This window comes from Peromyscus eremicus, chromosome 20 (genome assembly GCF_949786415.1).
Source record: "Peromyscus eremicus chromosome 20, PerEre_H2_v1, whole genome shotgun sequence".
Classification (NCBI taxonomy): Eukaryota; Metazoa; Chordata; class Mammalia; order Rodentia; family Cricetidae; genus Peromyscus; species Peromyscus eremicus.
This window is the reverse complement of record NC_081436.1, coordinates 60,507,760-60,527,407: the sequence shown is the minus strand read 5'-3', so window position 1 is coordinate 60,527,407 and position 19,648 is coordinate 60,507,760. Positions and strand designations below refer to the sequence as shown.

Below are 19,648 nucleotides of genomic sequence, written 5' to 3'. Positions count from 1 at the left end.
GTTTTAGTTTTGTTTTTTCAGAACGCAGTAGAGGTGTGAATTCCCTTTTCGCTCTCTTTCTCCTTCCTGGTTTCTGCAGGTACTAATACTAGCAGCTCTGTCTAGGGTTCCAGCTGAGGACTGACCCTTGAAGGAACCTGCTTGTCATTTCTCTGAAGGTTAAAACTTCAGTTAACAGGACTACTTATTTATTTATTTCTTTGGTTTTTGTGTGTTTGGTTTCTCTGTGTAGCCCTGGCTGTCCCAGAACTCTCTTTGTAGACCAGGCTGACCTCAAACTCACAGAGATCCACCTGCCTCTGCCTCTCAAGTGCTGGGGTTAAAGGTGTGCACCACCACCTGCCCAGCTGGACTATTTTTAATCATTATTAAATGTTAGACCCTCAAAAGTATTAGTGATACTTTTTGTTACTGTGTGACTTTCTTCGAGAATACAATAGAAAAATGAAAAATTCATGAGTGAGATCATGAAGTCATAGGATCGCTGAGAGAGTTGGGATATTTCACCAAGCAGGAAAAACAAATTGAAGAGACTGTGGAGCTTGACTATTTCCTCAGTTCAGAAGTTTACATGGCACTTCCTATGCAAATACACTTAATGACGGCATGGAATTCAGCGTATAAAACTGAAGGACATGAGGGATATCAAGGTCAGGCTTTTAGTGTCTGCATCTAAAGCTTTGGTTTCCAAATATGGAGCAGGAACGTTCTCTGGAAAATGTTGATTCCTAGTGAGATTTTTCACTTCAAAAGCTTGAGAAAATACTCTCGTCCTGTTCATGCTTTCAAGTGACTGCTCTGTGGAGTTCAGTAGCAGGCTGACCCATTGTTTGAAGTAGTGCTTGTTTCTAAAGTATTTGTTCCAAAATTACCTGTTCACAGTCAGGAGGTCTGCACAGTATTTGGAATGATAAACATACCTTGAGGTTTTTGATGTGTGACCTGTGAATTTCTGTTGTAGATTTCCAGTCCTCTTTTAAGGTATTCCTCCTCCATCCTTGTTGGATTGAGGCATTTTACTTGGCTTGTGGTTTGAGAGTGTGATTTTCAGCAAGAACTGGGGTAAAGATCAAGAGGACAAACTCTGGGGTCACATGGGCTACAGTCCCTCCTGTTGTTTACACTCTGTCACTATCCAAGGTTACTTAACCTCTCAGAGCCCGACCCTTCATCTGGAGGCTGTTTCACAGGGTTATTGTGGTGTCTGAAAAAGCTCATTATAACATTTGATAATTACAAGACTTATAATATTATAGTAACAGTAGCAGTGAGTTGGGAATAAGAACATTTAGATTCTAATCCAGCATAGATTTGGGTATTTCCAAAATAATTTGCACTAAGAAGTTGGCACATACTCCTTGTGAGCCGAAGGCTTGGCCCAGCTCAGTGGTTGTAGGACTGTGATGTCGAGGTGCTGTGAGGTCACTGTAGAAGGAAGCCCAGAGAAGCTTCTCAGCAGGGAGGGTTTCCTTCTGGGCCAGAGCAGCTGAGCCTTTGTTTGTTTGGTAGGTCAGGCTTTTTGTACTTAGCACTTAACCGTTTATTGGCTAGATGAGGTGTACACAGACGTTTTGAGAATCACTGACTCAAAGGTCCTCGCAGGCTCCCAAGACTAAGTCCTTTGTCTGTTAGTCTGATCAACTTGCAAGTTGGTGGCTCTATTGGGTCTGATCCAAAGACGTGTTCTCTTTGTCCTGCATAGTGTTTTAAATGTGTAAAGTGCCAAGATTCAAGATTTGGGAGATTTCTCACCTAAAAATTGAGGTTCTCTTTTTTTGTATATGCAGAATTGATGTGTCTGATAATTCTGTGCTCACATCTCCAAGGAAAGGTCTGCTGGATCTAGGTGGCAGCCACTGTCAGCCACTCCCCTGTCTCACACACATGTAACTGGTGAGCCTGGCCTTCAGACGGAGTTTCCGTCTTCAGTGTCTAACTTAGTCTCTTTTCTGTATGTAAATGTCAGTGTTGCTGTAGTAGACAAACTGTTTGTGTCAGGGCTCTCCAGAGGATTAGAACTCTTAGAATGAACATGTATTAAAAGTAGCTTCGTTAGGTTGGCTTACAGATGGCATACTGGGGAGCCCAACATTGGCTAGCTGGATGCTGGAGAGCCTGAGAGACCAGAAGCTGCTCAGTGCACACACCTTGTGTGTTTGTCCTGTAAGAAAGTTGTAGAGTGGCCAGGCAGTAGTGGCATACGCCTTTAATCCCAGCACTCGGGAGGTAGAGCCAGGCCTCTGTGAGTTCGAGGCCAGCCTAGTCTACAGAGCGCGATCAAGGACATGCACCAAAACTACACAGAGAAACCCTGTTTCAGAAAAAAAAAAAAAACAGAAAAAGAAAAAGAAAGTTGTAGAGCAAACGTACGTGTGTGACTTGCATCTTGCCATTGAACTGGACACCAGTTTTTAAATGCTGGCCGTCAGCTCACTGTGGCAATTGTGAAGTGGTTTCTCAGTTAGAACACAACACTGTACCCTGGCATTCTTCCTACTGAAGAATCTGATTATCAGACTACTTAAGGACCCTAGCATTTTCATAAAGGCTGTTTTAAAGTCTTTTACTTGTGCTGCAGCTATGTTGGAATATTTAGGGCCTGCTGTGGTGGGGTTGCTGGGCTCTATGGAGATGGATTGTCCTGGCTGTTATTGTGTTTTTTATGCTGGCGTCTAGACACCTGGGATTGGGAAGACTGTAATTCTAGGTGTTGGTGTCTTGTCTTTGTTGGGTGGAAGTTTTGTTCCATGGTTTCTGTTTCCTTTCTAGTTCTTAAGAGAGTGTGGTAGACTGTGTGTTGCCTGTAGGAAAATCTGGGGTCCTGATAGGTATGGGCATTGGGGGTTTCAGGTAAAATGTGTTTCTGGATATTGGGACCTGGGACTTAGGAATGGGGAGGGGCTGGGGGCAGTAGAGAGGTTTCACAAGAGGAGAAAAGCAGGGTGTTCCACCAGGATCTGTTCAGTTAGTCCACTGGGTATGCGGCAGAAAGTGAGGGGAGGCTGCAGCAGAATGTTTGCTTAAGAGCCAGGGATGAGACTGGGGGATTGGACTTTGGGGGATGCAGGGAGAGGTGAAGATCTGCAGTTAGCTTACTTGCTGCTCTGGCAGGAGTGGCCTGTGGGTTCCCAGAGAGCGCCTGCTGGAGTTGGGGGCTGGAATAAAGCAGTGAGTAGGGCATGGGAGTTAGGAGGGGAAGACCTGTTGGATCCACTGGAGATCGGGGAGGGCTGCAGGAGGTATTCTGGTGCAGAGCTGGGGATGAGACTGGGGGATTTGATTTGGAGGAGCAGAAGGTGAGGCGAAGGTCTACGGTCAGCCTACCTGCTTCCCTGGCCAGACACTCAAAACTATTATATTAGAATTAGACTTGTTGAGGACAATATAAACAAGAATTCAGTGGGCCAGCTGTTCATGCCTCCTCACCAGAAGAGGATTCTCACAGGGCCTCGGCAGTTTCCTGGCCAGGTGAAAGGCTGACCATTGAGTGCCTTTTTACTGGTAAAGGCTGAGAGAGATACAGAATACTAGCTGTGGGCTGGAAAGATGGCTTTGCCGTTCTCAAAGGCTTGGCCCACAACCAGAGTGCCAGAATACCAACTGTGGTGGCCCTGTTTTTCCTTAGTCACTTTGCCCCATCAGGTCGGGTGAACTTTCCGTGGGTCCAACATTCTCTAAACCCATTGTCATGTGATTGTTGAGTGTGGATCCTCAAGTTTTGATATACCTGGCCGAGAACTTTCTATAGTTTTGTCTCAGCCTCATTGTTATGAAATTGTCCATCAGACACACACACACACACACACACACACACACACACACACACACACACACACACTTTTGTTTTGTTTTTAGAGACAAGGTTACTCTGTGTAGCCCTGGCCACCCTGGAACTCATTCTGTAGACTAGGCTGGCCTCGAACTCATGGAGATCCACCTGCCTCTGTCTCCTGAGTGCTGGGATTAAAGGAGTGCACCACCATCATCCAGCTAGCTGTTTATATTTTAAGAAAAAATGTATTAGGTATAAGCAGTATTCAACAGTGTATTTTAAAGTGTATTTGCAATTCAGGAGCTATTTAGTTGGCCATACTGAAGAAAACACCATCCCTATTCCTTTTTATCTTCCAGAAACTTTTCAAACCTTATAATTCACCAATGAGAGCTTTTCCTAGGTTTTTTTTTTTTACTTGTTTGTTAATACAGCTATGATTTCAGGATTTTTTTAAATGTTTAAATAAAAACAGTTCTTTTCTGTGGCATTAAGAAGCTGGAGAAAGGATGCTAAAACATAGGTTCAGTACATTCCTCTCAAATCAGAATTTCCAGTCCTCTCCTACTACACATTCTCTGTATATGATGTCAGTTTTTATACTGATGACTTTAAGAGTATGTATTCTTTTTAAAGATACATTTATTATTTATTCATGTATGTGCATGTGTGTGTGTATATGCTGTGTGTGTGTGTGTGTGTGTGTGTGTGTGTGTGTGTGTGTGTGCATCCGTGTCCTCTGGAGTGGGAGTTATAGTCAGTTGTGAGCTGCCCAGCATGGGTGCTGGGATCTGAACAGTGCTCTTAACTGCTGAGCCGTCTCTCCAGCCCCGAATCTGTATTTTAAAGCATCTTGTGTAGCTGCCTGCTAGTAGTTACTCTGCACTGAAATGTCCCATGGACACTGTCCCGTCAACAGTCGAGTGAATGGAGGAGCAGATGATGGGATAACAGTGCAGTGGGATCCCACAGCAGTTAGAAGGAATGGACTATTGCTCTACGAACAACATGGATGCATCTCACAGTAATGACCTTGGGCAGGAGAGCTGGCAGTAAGTTAAGAACACTTACTGCCTTTGCAGAGGATGGGGAGGGTGTTTTCAGGTCCCCATATCAGATGGCTCACAGCCACTTGTGACTACAGTGCCAGGGAATCAGATGACCTCTGGCCTCTTGGGACACCTGCATACATACACGGTACACATAAACTCACTCGGGCACACATCACTAAATCCATAAATGAATCCTTAAACAATGATGATTCCGGGTTAAAGAAGCCAAGCAACAGAAAAGCACACATACTGTGTGGTTCCACTTGTATAAAATAGAGGTGGTTGCTGGGGATGGGAGTTACTGAGTGCATGAGGTGGGGAAGTGACGGGGAGGGGAGGGTTACAGGGGACTAGATTATAGTCACCTTGACTAGAGTCATGGTTTCAAAACTTACCTAGTTGTACACTTCGTATATATTTAATTCATCCCATATGACTACTTGAGTAAAGCTGGGGAAACCCTCAGTCCCAAAGGCTTCCACAGAAGAGCAGCAGGCCTTGCCCACACTTCCCCGCCCTGCCCCAGACCTGCTTCCCAGAGCAGCCACTTGAACTCCTACATGTGTTTTCTCTGTTCTTTGTTGACTGTCTCTGTCAAATTTGAGTCTCTGTTGTAGGTCAGAGTTCAGTTCCCCTATTCCACTGCTTTTACTTTTCTTTCCTGCGTCCTAATGACAGTGTTTAACCGAATTCTTATCAGTGTTAGTGTTACAAGGGACACTAACTATCAGATGCCGCTGTGTCAGGAAGTCTGTTTTATTTCTTTAATATCTCCACAGTTAATGCAATAGCTGCGTTTCCCCAGTTCCTTTGCTGTCCGTACGTGTGGCTGATTCTTTCAGATGTCTTAATAGTCTTGTCAGACACCTAGCACCAATTTCCCGAGGTGTTCCAGGTACTGTACAACCTGTTTTCTGTGTGTGTTTCTTTTAATTTCTTCTTGGAGTTTTATTTTTGAGACAGGGCTTCCTGTAGCCCAGGCTGGCTTCAGACTCACTGTGTCATCAAGGACAATCTTGAACTTCTGATCCTTCTCTCTCCACTTCTTGAGTGCTGGGTTTAGAATCCACCATACCTGGTTTACAGTGCTGGGACCTTACACGTGCTGGGCAAGCACTCAGCTGACTGAGTTACATCCCCAGCCCCTGCAGTCTGTTGGTTCCAGTATCCCACTCCCCTTCCCAGGCTCTTTCCTTCACGCATCTGCCTTCCTGTGCTCTGATGACTTTGTGCACTAGACTCAGAGCTGTGCTGCTCAGGGCCCCTTTCTGCTCTCCAGTGTCGGGACACTCAGTCCTGCACCCTCACCATTTTCCTTCTTCGTTTTTCCCCATCGGTATCTTTTCCAGGAATGCTACGTACTTTACTTTTCCACCCCCTTATTAAAAATGGATTTTTTTTCTCTCACATCATATATCCTGGTTATGGTTTCCCCTCCCTCTACTCTTCCCAGTTCCTCTCCACCTCCCCTCCCATCCAGATCCACCTCCTTTCTGTCTCTCATTAGAAAACAAACAGGTTTCTAAGGGAATATAATATAATATAATATAATATAATATAATATAATATAATATAATATAATATAACCAAAACTAATATAATATTTTATATAAACTAATATATATTATATAATACAATATATAATAATATAATATAATATAATATAATATAATATAATATAATAATAACCAAAACTAACACTTCCGAACAGAACAAAACAAACAGAAGGAAAAGAGCCCAAGAGAAAGCACAAGAAAGAGACTCACTGTTCTTATAATCAGGAATCCCATAAAAACAATGAACTGGAAACCATAATGCATATGCAGAGGACCTGTAGGGTGAAAGTAGAGAAGAAAAAGTATATATAAATAAAATAAAAAAGGAAAGCCCTGACAGGGCAATATGAGACAAGCAGCCTCCACAGCTGCCCTGAATCCACTTCCTGTTGGCCGTCAGCTGCTGAGCGTGCTACCCTTGAGAGTAGTTTGTTTTCCCCAGTGAGACTCCCTTGGAGTAGACGAAATTATCATTTGCAGGTGGTTGTCTGCTGGAGATATCTCTGGGTTAGGGATGGGGACACCTGTCCACTCTCCCTTTCCGCTCTAGGATGCCATCTGGTGCAGACCTGTACAAGTTGTCTCAGTCTCTGTGCGTTCATAGGTGCCTAGATCATTGATTAAGAGGACCTTGTTTTCTTGGTGGCCTTCATCCCCTCTGGCTGGTACACTCTTTCAGCCTCCTTTTCTGCCGGGGTCCCTGATCCCTGACAGGAGGGACTCGATGGAGACATCTCTTTTAGGACTGAGTGTCCCAAGGTCTCACTCTCTGCATAATGTCTGGCTGTGGGTCTCTGTATTTGTTCCCATCTGCTGCAGGAGGAGTTTCTCTGGACACACTGTACTTTTTAATTTGAAAGTTAATTTTTAAAATTCCTTCCAGGGCCAAAAATGTCATTATTTTACCCTAACCTAAATATTTGGCTAGATATAGAATTCTGTATTGAAAGTGACTTTCCATCTGAACTTTAGAATTATTTCTTCATTGCCTTCTAGCGCCTGATAGATTAGCAAATATTTAGAATTTAATCCATTTGCATATGTCATCCTTTGGACACAGTTGTGATCCTCTCTTTGCTGGCCTAATGTTTTGTTTTAGGCATGCTTTGCCATTGTCCATTCATCCTCTGCACAGGCATTCATTATTTATATATATGTATGTATATGACATCACTGGGTAGCAGACACTACTGTAGACTCTGGGGATACAGCAGCGACTGGAACAGACTTCCTTCCCTCCTTTAATTTCATCTAGTGGTCAAGGCAAACGTTAAGAAACAACAGTATAGAACAACTCCTTAGACAGGTAAGGACAAGCTGCAGTAAGGGGTGGGAAGAGACAGACTGTTTTAGATAGGTGGGAAGAGGACGTCTCCAGGAGACAGGCGAGCAGACTCTGGTGAGGTCAGAAGTCACGACTGTGGCACAGTGTAAAGACTGAGGCGGAAGCACCGTGGATGGGAACAAGCAAAGGAGAGCAATGCAGGAGAGAATGGGAACCAGTGCCGGCGGCGGGTGAGGCCGGCAGGGCACGGTAAAGGTTCTGTTGGAGTCCTCGAACAAGAGCAGACCCAGATCTTAAAGATCACGTTTGTGGGACTATGGATTGCTATGGATGTAAGATTAGCAAGCATGGGATAGTGGGGCCCAGAGGGACCTCTGCAGTGGGCTAGGAAGGGCACAGTGACTTCCACTGGGTGGTAATAATGGGAAATGGCCGAATTTGAAATATATTTTGAAGGAAGAATTGTAGGATTTGTTGACAGACTGGGTATAAAAAGAATGAATTCTTTCATTCCTTTCAAGATTCTTGGCCTGAACAGCTTGAGCATCATGAGATCTGGACGATTGGGGGACTGTTTGGAGGACAGTGGGTCTGAGTTATGTTGTAAATGGACTGAGTGTGAGGTGCTTGGTGAAGCCAAATGGAGCTGTCAGGAAGCAGATGTTCACATCTGGAGTGCACCAGAGAGGTAATGCTGGTGGGTTTCCCTGGAGCAGTGTTCTGGTGCAGGAGGCGCAGGGTCTGAGCTCTAGAGCATTTCTTTCTTTATAATCAACAAATAGAAGACCTAAAGAGGAGCAGGCAGTGAGGTGAGTAAGAATCCAAAAAAGTTAGTATCCTGTCAGACAAAAGGAAAAGATGTTCAGAAAGAGGGATTGTGCTGGTTTTGATGTAAACAGGATAAAGACTCAGAGTTTGCCATTGGACTTGGTGTGACGGCTGTCACAAGTGGTTTACATTCTGTTCCTTTCCTTCTGCCACAGTCGTGACTTCTGACCTCACCAGAGTCTGCTCGCCTGTCTCCTGGAGACGTCCTCTACCCACCTATCTAAAACAGTCTGTCTCTTCCTTACTGCAGCTTGTCCTTACCTGTCTAAGGAGTTGTTCTATACTGTTGTTTCTTAACGTTTGCCTTGACCACTAGATGAAATTAAAGGAGGGAAGGAAGTCTGTTCCAGTCGCTGCTGTATCCCCAGAGTCTACAGTAGTGTCTGCTACCCTGTGTGTGTGTGTGTGTGTGTGTGTGTGTGTGTGTGTGTATACATCATCTGAATGATGAATGCCTGTGCAGATGGGATGAATGAACAATGATAAAGCATTTCTTCTAAAAATAAAAAGGTATAACCTATAAAGTGATAATTTCCACATTGTATGAAGAACTCATACATAAATCTAACAGACTAAAAAGTTCCTACCTCAAAATGTAACCATATTGAAAGAAAGAGTTAAAGATTCATTTGGAAGATAAGTAAAAAGGTATATGCTTTAAGCATTTGTGACTAATATTTTTCTAACTGTGTCTTTCTATTTTTTTCTTAATAGCCCTTTCTGCCTCTTGCAAATCTGGAATGTTCGCCAAATGTTGAAATATTCCTTTGCCAAGCTTTCGTACCAACCTGCACAGAGCAAATTCATGTGGTTCCACCTTGTCGTAAATTATGTGAGACAGTATATTCTGATTGCAAGAACTTAATTGACACTTTTGGGATCCGGTGGCCTGAAGAACTTGAATGTAACAGGTAAGTTATGTTTTTCACTGAAAATTGAAAATACAAATACTGAGTACTAATGGAATGTTAGCATTGTTAGCTACCCATGGTATTACTAACAGTTGACTCACACTTGGGCACAATGGTGGTAAGCACTGCAGACCTGCTGGTTAGCAATCAGCAGACTTAGATTTCGCTCTCAGGGAGCTTACAGTGAGGAGAAGGGGCAGATAATAATCGAGTAGTTCCGCTCGTAAATACAGTCGTGACTGAGACACAACAAAGATGAGAGCGTAATTAGAAGAGGTGCTGGGCCTGGGGAGGGCCCAGAAGGACTTGATGTCCTCTAAACTGTGACAGCTACGGCTGAGCTACTTCGGTGATGGGAGAGGGGAAGAGCATTCCAGACACCAGGAGCAGCTTGTCCAGACCTTGTGATGGGAAAGCTCTTGGCACAGTAGGGCGTTGAAATGCCATGAGGAGCTGAGCACGGTGGCACAGGCCTGTAATCTGAGTGCTCAGGTGCCTGTGCCAGGGACCGAGACTTCAAGGCTATCTTGTCAGGCCCTTCCAGGTGCATAACACGGTACGGTCTCCTGCCGGGGGCAGGGGTCTCCAGGTGTGTTAGGGTAGGAACGGCTTCCGTGCAGACCAGGGCGCTCTGCTGCAGTCCCATGAGGGATGTTGGAAAGCTCTCCTTGGCAGTTCACCTCAGGACTCCAGGCTGCCTCCCTTTCCCAGAGTTGATGAGTAAGGAGTTCACCTCAGCTGCCTCTGAGAGTAGCCCTTTACATCCAGGCTTTTTGTTTTGTTTTGTTTGTCAAGATGTCAGTCATTTGGTCACACCTGACTAATAAGGAAAGTGTGAATGTGTGTCCAGGAGGGAGGGAGGGGTCCAAGGATGAGGAAGCACCGGGTCCAGCCACTGTGGAGGAGCAGCCGCTCCTTAACCGGAGCGCTGGGGGCAGAGGCTGGACCGTGGGGCTAAGAGTGATGGAGGGGATGGAGAATAAGGTCAGACACGTGAACGGTCTTCTGGAAACCTGGTGTTGAAACAGAGGAAGAGGGTGTGGCTGCCAGAAGGACTCAGAAGATTTCCCTTAATGAGATAAGTGGGGAGAATAAGAGAGCACAGAGAAAGTAAACAGCAGGACTTTATCTGTGGTGAGAGTTTTATTGGACAGATTTAGTACAAGATAAAGGAGCAATAACTGACTACTGTAAGAACTTCAGATCAAGGGAAAGGCAGCCATGTACAACAAGAAGAAACAGTCAATAGAGTCTTCTGAGGAGGAGCCAGGATCCCAAGCACAAATGTGACAGGCAGGAGGCGCCTCCATCCTAGTGGTGGGATGGGGTCAGGGTGGCCCCAATTGGTAGGGTTGTATGGTTACCAAGGTGCTTGGAGGACTCCTGCCTGCTGGTATCCGTTGGAAGTAGCTGGTGTCTGGGTCCTGTTGAGTCGGGGAGGTGGTTATAAATTTGAGAAGCGGCAGGTGGAGTAGACTGTCCAGGCACTGTGGGTAATCCTGAATTTGTAGTGGGTACTGGTCTGTAGAGACATTCTGCAGCAGTGGTGGGATGCTGGGGCCGATTACCTGGGGAGCAGATGTTTGGGTTTAGTCTGTGGTTGAAGTTTTATCAGATGGATACAGGGCAAAGATGAGAAAGGGTACCATGAGAGGCTGCAGAGGTGGTTCAGGGGTTAAGAGCACTTGTTGTTCTTGTAGACAACCCGGGTTCGACTCCCAAGCACCCACATGACAGCTCACAACTGTCCATTACTCTTGTTCCAGGGGATCTGATGCCCTCTTTTCCTCTGAGGGCACTAGGCATCCACATACAGATATGGACACAAAACACTCGAGTACATAAAATGAATAATAGAAAGAAAGAGTAAGATGAAAGAATAATGAAAAGGATATTTAACATTAGTTAGCGTGTGACTGCCTAAATGGATGATGACTGAGGTGGAAACAGGATGTCCCTGTGAGGTTTAAAAAGGCATTGTAGACAGTTTATAAACACACTGTAAGATTGGAGCTTACAGACCACTGGCAAGATGCCTGAGCTGATTTTTGAAGCTAGTGCGCCCCTACAGAAAACGGCCAGATTCCCAGGTCACCATAACTAAAGATAGGTGAAGTGGCTCGGGATTATCTTTGGAGGGAAGGAAGTTAAGAAGCCAGAGTTTAATGAGTTGTCCACAAGGAGGTCAAATGCCTCAGGATGATGCCGGCAGGAGGGGAGGTGAGAGAACCCCAGATTCCCCCTCGGTCTTCATGCCTTCTTACTGTATGCCCTCCTGGCCTAAGCTGAAGATACAGCAGGGAAGAATTCCTGTTGTCCTGGATCTTACAACTTAGTGGCAGGAGGATGACATAAATAAATTCTAGGTGTACTCAGAGGTGATGTCGGTGGGAAAGATGCTTGCTCTTTCTGGGATTGCCTGCACAGTTTTAAAGCATAAAGGTCATGAATCACAAAAACATGAGTGATATTGAAGCTGACATTTCCCCCTCTTTTGGAGTTTTAATTTGTAAAGTTTGATTTTGTTGAGAAACATTGTTTTCTTATACCAAATCAAATTTGTTTTGTGTTTGAAATACCTGATACATTGCATTGGGAAATAGAATCTCCATTTTTTAAAAATATTGTGTAAACCCAATGTCAAACCATATGTCACTAGTATAAAGCAGACAAACCTCTCTTTTTAAACTACTGATGATTTGATCACTAGAAATACTCTAATTTCTCCCTGGATGTTAGAACAGTCTTTAAGGTTTTATGGCATCTTATTTTGCAAATACAAAAGCAGGAGAATTTCTGACTAGAGCTCTTGTCCTCGCCTGCTGGAAGCTTTAACACAGCCCCACAGGCAGCTTCTGTTCGACTCTGGGACTCTGGAAGAATGGCACACTTAGGCTCTGGGTTCCCAGGACAGTGCCTCTGCCCTTCCAAGTGCCTTTGCTTTGGAACAGTGGGGAAAGCACCTCAGACCTTGGAGGCCCAGGTCCCCAGCTTGTTAGGGCCAGACACGCTTTTTATGCAGGACTGTGTTGCCAATGGGTCAGTGTGTCTCCTCCTAACCGCACCTCCTCCCTGTCCTCTCTTGCCTGACTTTCCCCGTAGCACAACCTGTCCAGTACATGGGGGAGGGTCTTGGGGTCTTATTTCGCTTTCTTCCCTCATTCTCAGTCTTTCATAGCCACACCTTCTCCATAACTGTGTACCTGTCCTGTTTTCAAGACAACATACTTGGGCCTGCAAAGAGGGCTTGTGTTGCTCTTGCAGAGAGCTGGAGTTTGGTTCCCAGCACCCATATCAGGTGCCTCACAGGCGCTTGTAATGCAGCCTTTTGGAGGGTCTTCACCTTCATGGGCACTGCAGTCACATGCACAGACACATGGACTCACAGTTTTAAACAGAGAAAATCTATCAGCACGTGCCTCCACCACCCAGAATACTGTGATGGAGTTTTAAATCATTGCTTGCATTCCATAATGAAAATGATGCAAAAGTGCTCACTTAATGTTTTTATAATGTGAACTATCCTACTGTGTCAGGATCAAAATGCTACTTGTGTTTCTTATGTATACCGTCCCACAGTACTAATGTAATATATTTAGGCAAGGTAAAATTGTCTGTTAGACATGAGTCTCAGGAATACATTTTTTTCACCTAAGTAAATTCCATCTAGGCCTTTGTGACTGAATAAGTGTGATTAATGTGATTAATATTGTGTAGGTCTGACCAACCGCAGTTACAGTTCACAGTAAGAAAACAGGATTTAAAGCTAGGCATGGTGGTACACCCATGTAATACTAGCACTCAGGACGCCAGGGTAGGAGGATCCCAAGTTGAAGGCCAGCCTGAGGTATGTACCAGGTTTAGGCTTAGGCCAGCCTGGTCTACACAGTGACAGCTTGGAGGGGGTTTTAAGCACAGTTAACTTATGAATGATCCTTATCAATTCATTGAACTTTACACTTTAATGTTTATTATTTTGTTTCCTATTCTGTAGACATTAGGGGTTTAGAATTTTAAATATTTAGTTTATATAGTGAAATCTCACACAGTAAGTTGGGGAAGGCTGGTTTTTTGTTTTGTGTTGTTTATCGCCAGGCTGAAGAAGGTATAGAACCTTTGTGGAATTCACACATTCTGGTAGATGCATAATCATTGTCCAGAACAATTTAATAATATGTGGTAAATTGTAAATGCCCATATCCTAAATCTGAGAAATTGTCTATAGAAACTCCTAACAAATTCTGAGCCATCAACAACAATATCGGTTATTCCTTCTAAAAACCCTATTGTGGTAGGTGATTTGTGCATGCCACAGTGTATGGGTGGAGGTCAGAGGACACTGTGGAGTCAGGTCTGTCCTTCCACCATGGGGGTCCTGGAGATTGAACTCAGATTGTTGGGGTTGGCAGCAAGCATCTTTACCTGTTGGGCCATTTATGGCCCCCATTTTTTTTTTAAGTAGAAAAATATCTGAATGTCCATCACAGAAGAACAGTTAGCAAGTTGTGATGTACTTACACACTGAACTACTACTATAAGGTTGATAAAATGAACACCCCTGACTCACACCTGTCGATATTAATAAACTGAAAAAATGTGTTGCATGTAGACAGCGAAGTCATGGCATGATGCCATTTATATACAGTTCAGAACCTGTGAAACTATTATACAAGGTTATGGCTAGTAAATAATACAGTAAAATATCTTCAAATGCTTGAGGAGAGTAAAAACCAAATTTCTGGTAATGAATGCTCTTGAGAAGAAAGAAAAGGGAGTAAGATGTGACAGGAAGGAGTCCTGGCCATGTCTGTAATGTTATATTGCTTTACTTCAAAGACACTAAGCATGATGGGCGGTGGTGGCACATGCCTTTAATCCCAGCACTCAGGAGGCAGAGACAGGCTCATTTCTGTGAGTTCGAGGCCATCCTGGGCCTCCAGGAAAGGCTCCAAAGCTACGTAGAGAAACCCTATCTCAAAAAACCTAAGGGGGGAGAAAGACACTAAGCAGAACTGAACTGAATGATGTTACATTTCAATAAAGTTGCAAGATTTTGAGTATTCATTTTACAGGAATATATTTCTATCTCCCTGTCTTTGTTTTGAGACAGATTCTCACTATGTAGCCCTGACTATTCTGAATCTCACTCTGTAGACCAGGCTGGTCTCCAGTTCACAGAGATCAGCCTGCTTCTGCCTCCTGAATGCTGAGATCAAGGTGTTCACCACCACACCAAGCTCTTATTCATATTCATTCTCTCTCTCTCTCTCTCTCTCTCTCTCTCTCTCTCTCTCTCTCTCTCTCTCTCTCTCTCTCCCTCCCTCCTCCCTCCTTCCCTCCCTCTCTCTCCCTCCCCCCTTTCTCTCTTTCTCCCTCAAAAAGTATTTTACTGGGGCTGGAGAGATGGTTCAGCAGTTAAGAGCACTGGCTCTTAATTCCCAGCACCAACATGGCAGCTCATAACTATCTGTAACTCCAGTTCCAGGGGATCTGGCATCTTCACACAGACATACATGTAAGCAAAGCATCAATGCACACATAAAATACATAAGTTGTTTAAAGTATTTTATTGATATTTATGAATGGTTTGCCTGCACGTATGTCTGCGCAGCATGTGTGTACAATGCCCACAGATGCCAACAGAGGGTGTCTAGTCCCCTAGGACTGGACTTACACAAAGCCCCTAACTGCCATGAAGGTGCTGGAAATCAAACTCAGGTCCTCTGGAAGAGGAGCTGGTGCTCTTAACCACTGAGCCACCTCTCCACCCTCTTATTCTCCATTTTAATCTTAGACTGTTTTGTTTTGGATGCGTTCTCATTGCTTTTAAACCGTGTAAACCCTTCAAAGTAATATCAGTGTGCACAAATTCAGCTCAGTGGTAAAGTTCTGTGTAGAAGAGAATTATCTGTGTGTTGCTCAGATTTGTCCACAAGCAGAGAGGCTGCCAGCCCGTCAAACCAGCGATGTGAGTCAGGCTGGTCCGCAGCCTGTGTCGTGATGGCAGTCCTGTCCTCCTTTTAAGAATGTAAGCTCTACCCTGTCACTCTCCTAGCCATCCTAGTTTATTCCCCTTGGTCACGTGATTGATCCGGAATTGCTCTGAGCATCAGAGAAAGGAAGCCGGGTAGGCTGGCGCTCGCTCGGTGGAAAGAGCACTTGTCCCGCGGGCGCTGTCCCACACTCAGATAAAGAAAAGCCCGTTTCCTTGGGTTTTATATTTCACACGCCATTATTAGGCAGGCCAGTATTTTGTCTGGAGATTACCAAAATAGGTAAATTATACATTCTCTTAAATATTCAGTCTTAAAGGCAGAAAATATTTAAAATTATGACTTGACTAATTATTTTCCAAGGAAGTAGATTTTTATGATTTTCTGTCTTCATGTTGATATATTTAAGTGAACTGAGGCTTTGTGAACAACCATAGATTTTGGTCAGTTTCAAAACTCTACCCAACCCTGAATCACTCAGCCTTACATGTCTCCCATCAACTGTGAATGCACCAAGACCATGGTTTATACTGGGGAAGTGTAAGATAAAGTGGGGGTGGGTCTGAGAGGAGTTAGGGGGACAGAGAGGTGAATATGATCAGAATACCTTCTAAAGAATTAATGAAAATGGTGTTTAAAGACTGATGAGCTCATGTATTGAGTTTTTGTGATCTTTACAGATTGCCACACTGTGATGACTCTGGTCCCGTAACTCCTGATCCACACACAGAGCTCCTTGGTCCTCAGAGGAAAACTGAACAAGTCCCAAGAGACATTGGCTTTTGGTGCCCAAAGCATCTCAAGGCTTCAGGAGAGCAAGGCTATAAGTTCCTGGGGATTGACCAGTGTGCCCCTCCGTGCCCCAACATGTATTTTAAAAGTGATGAGCTGGACTTTGCCAAAAGTTTCATAGGAATAGTTTCAATATTTTGTCTTTGTGCAACTCTGTTCACATTTCTTACGTTTTTAATTGATGTTAGAAGATTCAGATACCCAGAGAGACCAATTATCTATTACTCCGTCTGCTACAGCATCGTCTCTCTCATGTACTTTGTTGGGTTTTTGCTGGGCAATAGCACAGCTTGTAATAAGGCAGACGAGAAGCTGGAGCTCGGGAACACGGTCGTTTTGGGCTCGAAGAACAAGGCTTGCAGCGTGGTGTTTATGTTTTTGTATTTTTTCACAATGGCTGGCACTGTGTGGTGGGTGATTCTCACCATTACTTGGTTCTTAGCTGCAGGAAGAAAGTGGAGTTGTGAGGCCATTGAGCAGAAGGCGGTGTGGTTCCATGCGGTTGCCTGGGGGATGCCCGGATTCCTGACGGTCATGCTGCTCGCTATGAACAAAGTCGAGGGGGACAACATTAGCGGGGTTTGCTTCGTGGGCCTTTATGACCTGGATGCCTCTCGGTACTTTGTCCTCTTGCCTCTGTGCCTCTGTGTGTTGGTCGGGCTGTCTCTCCTTTTAGCTGGCATCATTTCCTTAAATCATGTTCGACAAGTTATACAACATGATGGCCGAAACCAAGAGAAACTGAAGAAATTCATGATTCGAATTGGAGTCTTCAGTGGCCTGTATCTTGTGCCCTTAGTGACACTTCTTGGTTGCTATGTCTATGAACTAGTGAACAGGATCACCTGGGAGATAACTTGGTTCTCCGATCATTGTCGCCAGTACCGCATCCCGTGCCCTTATCAGGTAGGACCTATCATTTGGATTATGCCACTGTTTACTTTTCGTGTTCCTGGAAATGCGCTTGTATTGGTCGTGGTCAGAAAATTAGACCGGTTTGAGAAGACCTAACAGACACAGGGAGTCCTTCCCTGTGTGCCAGTCAGGCTGGGCGACAGCTGGAGTCCTTCCCTGTGGGCCAGTCAGGCTGGGCGACAGGCTAAGAGTTCACTCCTCAAGCAGTAATTCTAATTACAGTTATGATACAGTGAGTCTCCTGTAGTTATTTTGAGCATTAAATTGAAAATAACAATTAAATTGGGTTATAAAAGCAGATTAACAATTATGAAGAACAGGCCTCACCAGAGGGATAAAAGGAAAAGTAAATGCTCCTGAATTGGAGAGGTTTATTGTTTTTTCCCAACTCCTTTTGGTAGGAAACCCCTGTGTTTGGGTTTAACCTTTTGTGTAGTGTATGCTTCTAAAAACAGAACTTGATTTCTGCCCATCCCATCCTGTCATTCTTAACCAAGAAAAACCACACAATTGAAAATAGATTTCATGTGTCTCTGGTGCTTATGATTAGTATAAGGTGCTGTTTTTAAAATGAAAAATGGTAAATTCCTGAAAATATATAATTTCTTAAAGTTGAATTTTTCCTAGTAAAATAAATTTTAGCAGTATGCAGTATGCCTGTATACTTAGGAGGCTGAGGTAGAATGGTTGAGTTTGAAGTCAGCCTGAGCAGTATAATATAGTAAGACTGTCTCAAATAAATTAATAAAGTAAAACTTAGGCTTCTGTCTGGCTGGGATGCAGCTTATGGCAGAGTCCTCACATAGTGTGAGTAAGGTCCTGGGATATACCGGGCAGCTTCTCTCCCTCCCTTCCTCCCTCCCTCTCCCTCTCTCCCTATTCCTCCTGTTCTTTGGCTCCTCCTGTAGAATCACTTTAAATATATACAGATGAGCACTACAGCATTATTTGCAGTTGGAACTAAGTGGGAAGTAACCTAAGGATGTTGAAATAGGGGCTAGTTGAGTGAGGTAGAACTCACATAGGAACAAGCCTTGAAAAGCAAAGCTCTGTCTGTGCTGGTGTGCGTGGGGCTCCTAGGCATATTAATTAGCACAAAAAACAAGATACAATGCAATCTGTGCAATACTTTTATACTTGAACACTTACTATAGTATTTGAAAATGTATGCTTTAAACAAAAGTATGATTTTACTTTTTATGAAATTTCTGCATTTTCACATCTTACTAATATTTGTTTTGTGGCAGCCAAACAAATTTTAATATCATGTGCATTGGTGCAGAAGGACTAGAAAATAAGAGTTTGATTAGTTTTTAGTTTTTCCTTTTTATGCATATGAGTGTTCGCATGTATGTATATGACCACATGTACATTTGGTGCCACAAAGGACAGGAGAGGGCGCTGGAACGGAGCTGTGGATAGTTGTGACCAACATGTAGTGCTGGGACCTGAACCTGAGTTCTCTGCAAGAGCAGCCAGTGCTCCCAACTGCTGAGCCATCCCTCTAGCCCCAAATATATTTTAAACATAGATTATAGTGAAGGGAAATAGGTAAATACTTACAGACAAATATTTTAGCAATTATGAGAGGCCACTCTACCAATAGGAGAGGAAAAGGTCAAGAGGTCATGCCAAGATTCTGAAAATCATAAGTATTTTTCTCTGTGAGAGCCATATTTTGATATACATATAAGTTCCTTGTTCAGAACTTCATAAAAATGTATTGAACTTAAAATGTTGTTCCTTATATTATTTATTCAAACAGACTGAAGATTTATAATTTGCTCAAACTTTACTTTGACAGTGCAGATTTTTCTTTATATTTTAAGTGTTATTATTTATTTTGTTTTTAGGCAAATACAGAAGCTCGACCAGAATTGGCTTTATTTATGATAAAATACCTGATGACATTAATTGTTGGTATCTCTGCCGTCTTCTGGGTTGGAAGTAAAAAGACATGCGCAGAGTGGGCCGGGTTCTTTAAACGGAACCGCAAGCGAGAGTAAGTGCGGACTGTTTATCCTAAGATTCATTTAAAGTAAAGAGAACAAAATACTGATTTTTTTTTTAACCTAAAATGATAGCAGTTCAAAATATTGATATTCTGTAATATCAATACATACTTAGGAGTAAATAGTTCATTTTGGTTCTATATATATATATTGTAGATAATGTGCTGTAGATTTTTTATTTCCCACTTATTTTATTATCACACTCTTCGTGTTACAGACTTCATAACTATAGATAGACAAGTGGGTCCTACCTGTAGCCCCCACACTTGGTGGCTAGAGGCAGGAAGATGGCAAATTTGAGGCTCACTGGGATAGCAAGACCCTGTCTCCAAAATAGTTTAATTCAGAACTATATGCTTTTCCACTAATAATTTTTGAAAACTGAAAATTTCATTTAATTGGGCTTTATTATTTTCATTGTTATCAGTGTGTATCTCATATTTATGTATCCATACTAACTTTACTATAACTTGTCAACTTCAATGTTAGAAAACGGGGTCATTGATTATACTATACCCTCTTCCTTCTGGCT

At 43.4% G+C, this 19,648-nt stretch overlaps 1 protein-coding gene across 1 annotated transcript in view; it reads left to right on the top strand.

The window, feature by feature from the left end:
- The window catches only part of Fzd6 (frizzled class receptor 6), a 34,170-nt gene that overhangs the window by 10,766 nt on the left and 3,756 nt on the right, over positions 1-19,648 (top strand). The window contains exons 2-4 of the mRNA XM_059247863.1: positions 9,208-9,404; positions 16,078-17,095; positions 18,958-19,106. Coding sequence (XP_059103846.1) covers positions 9,208-9,404; positions 16,078-17,095; positions 18,958-19,106 — 1,364 coding nt within the window. The remainder of the gene's footprint in view (positions 1-9,207; positions 9,405-16,077; positions 17,096-18,957; positions 19,107-19,648) is intronic.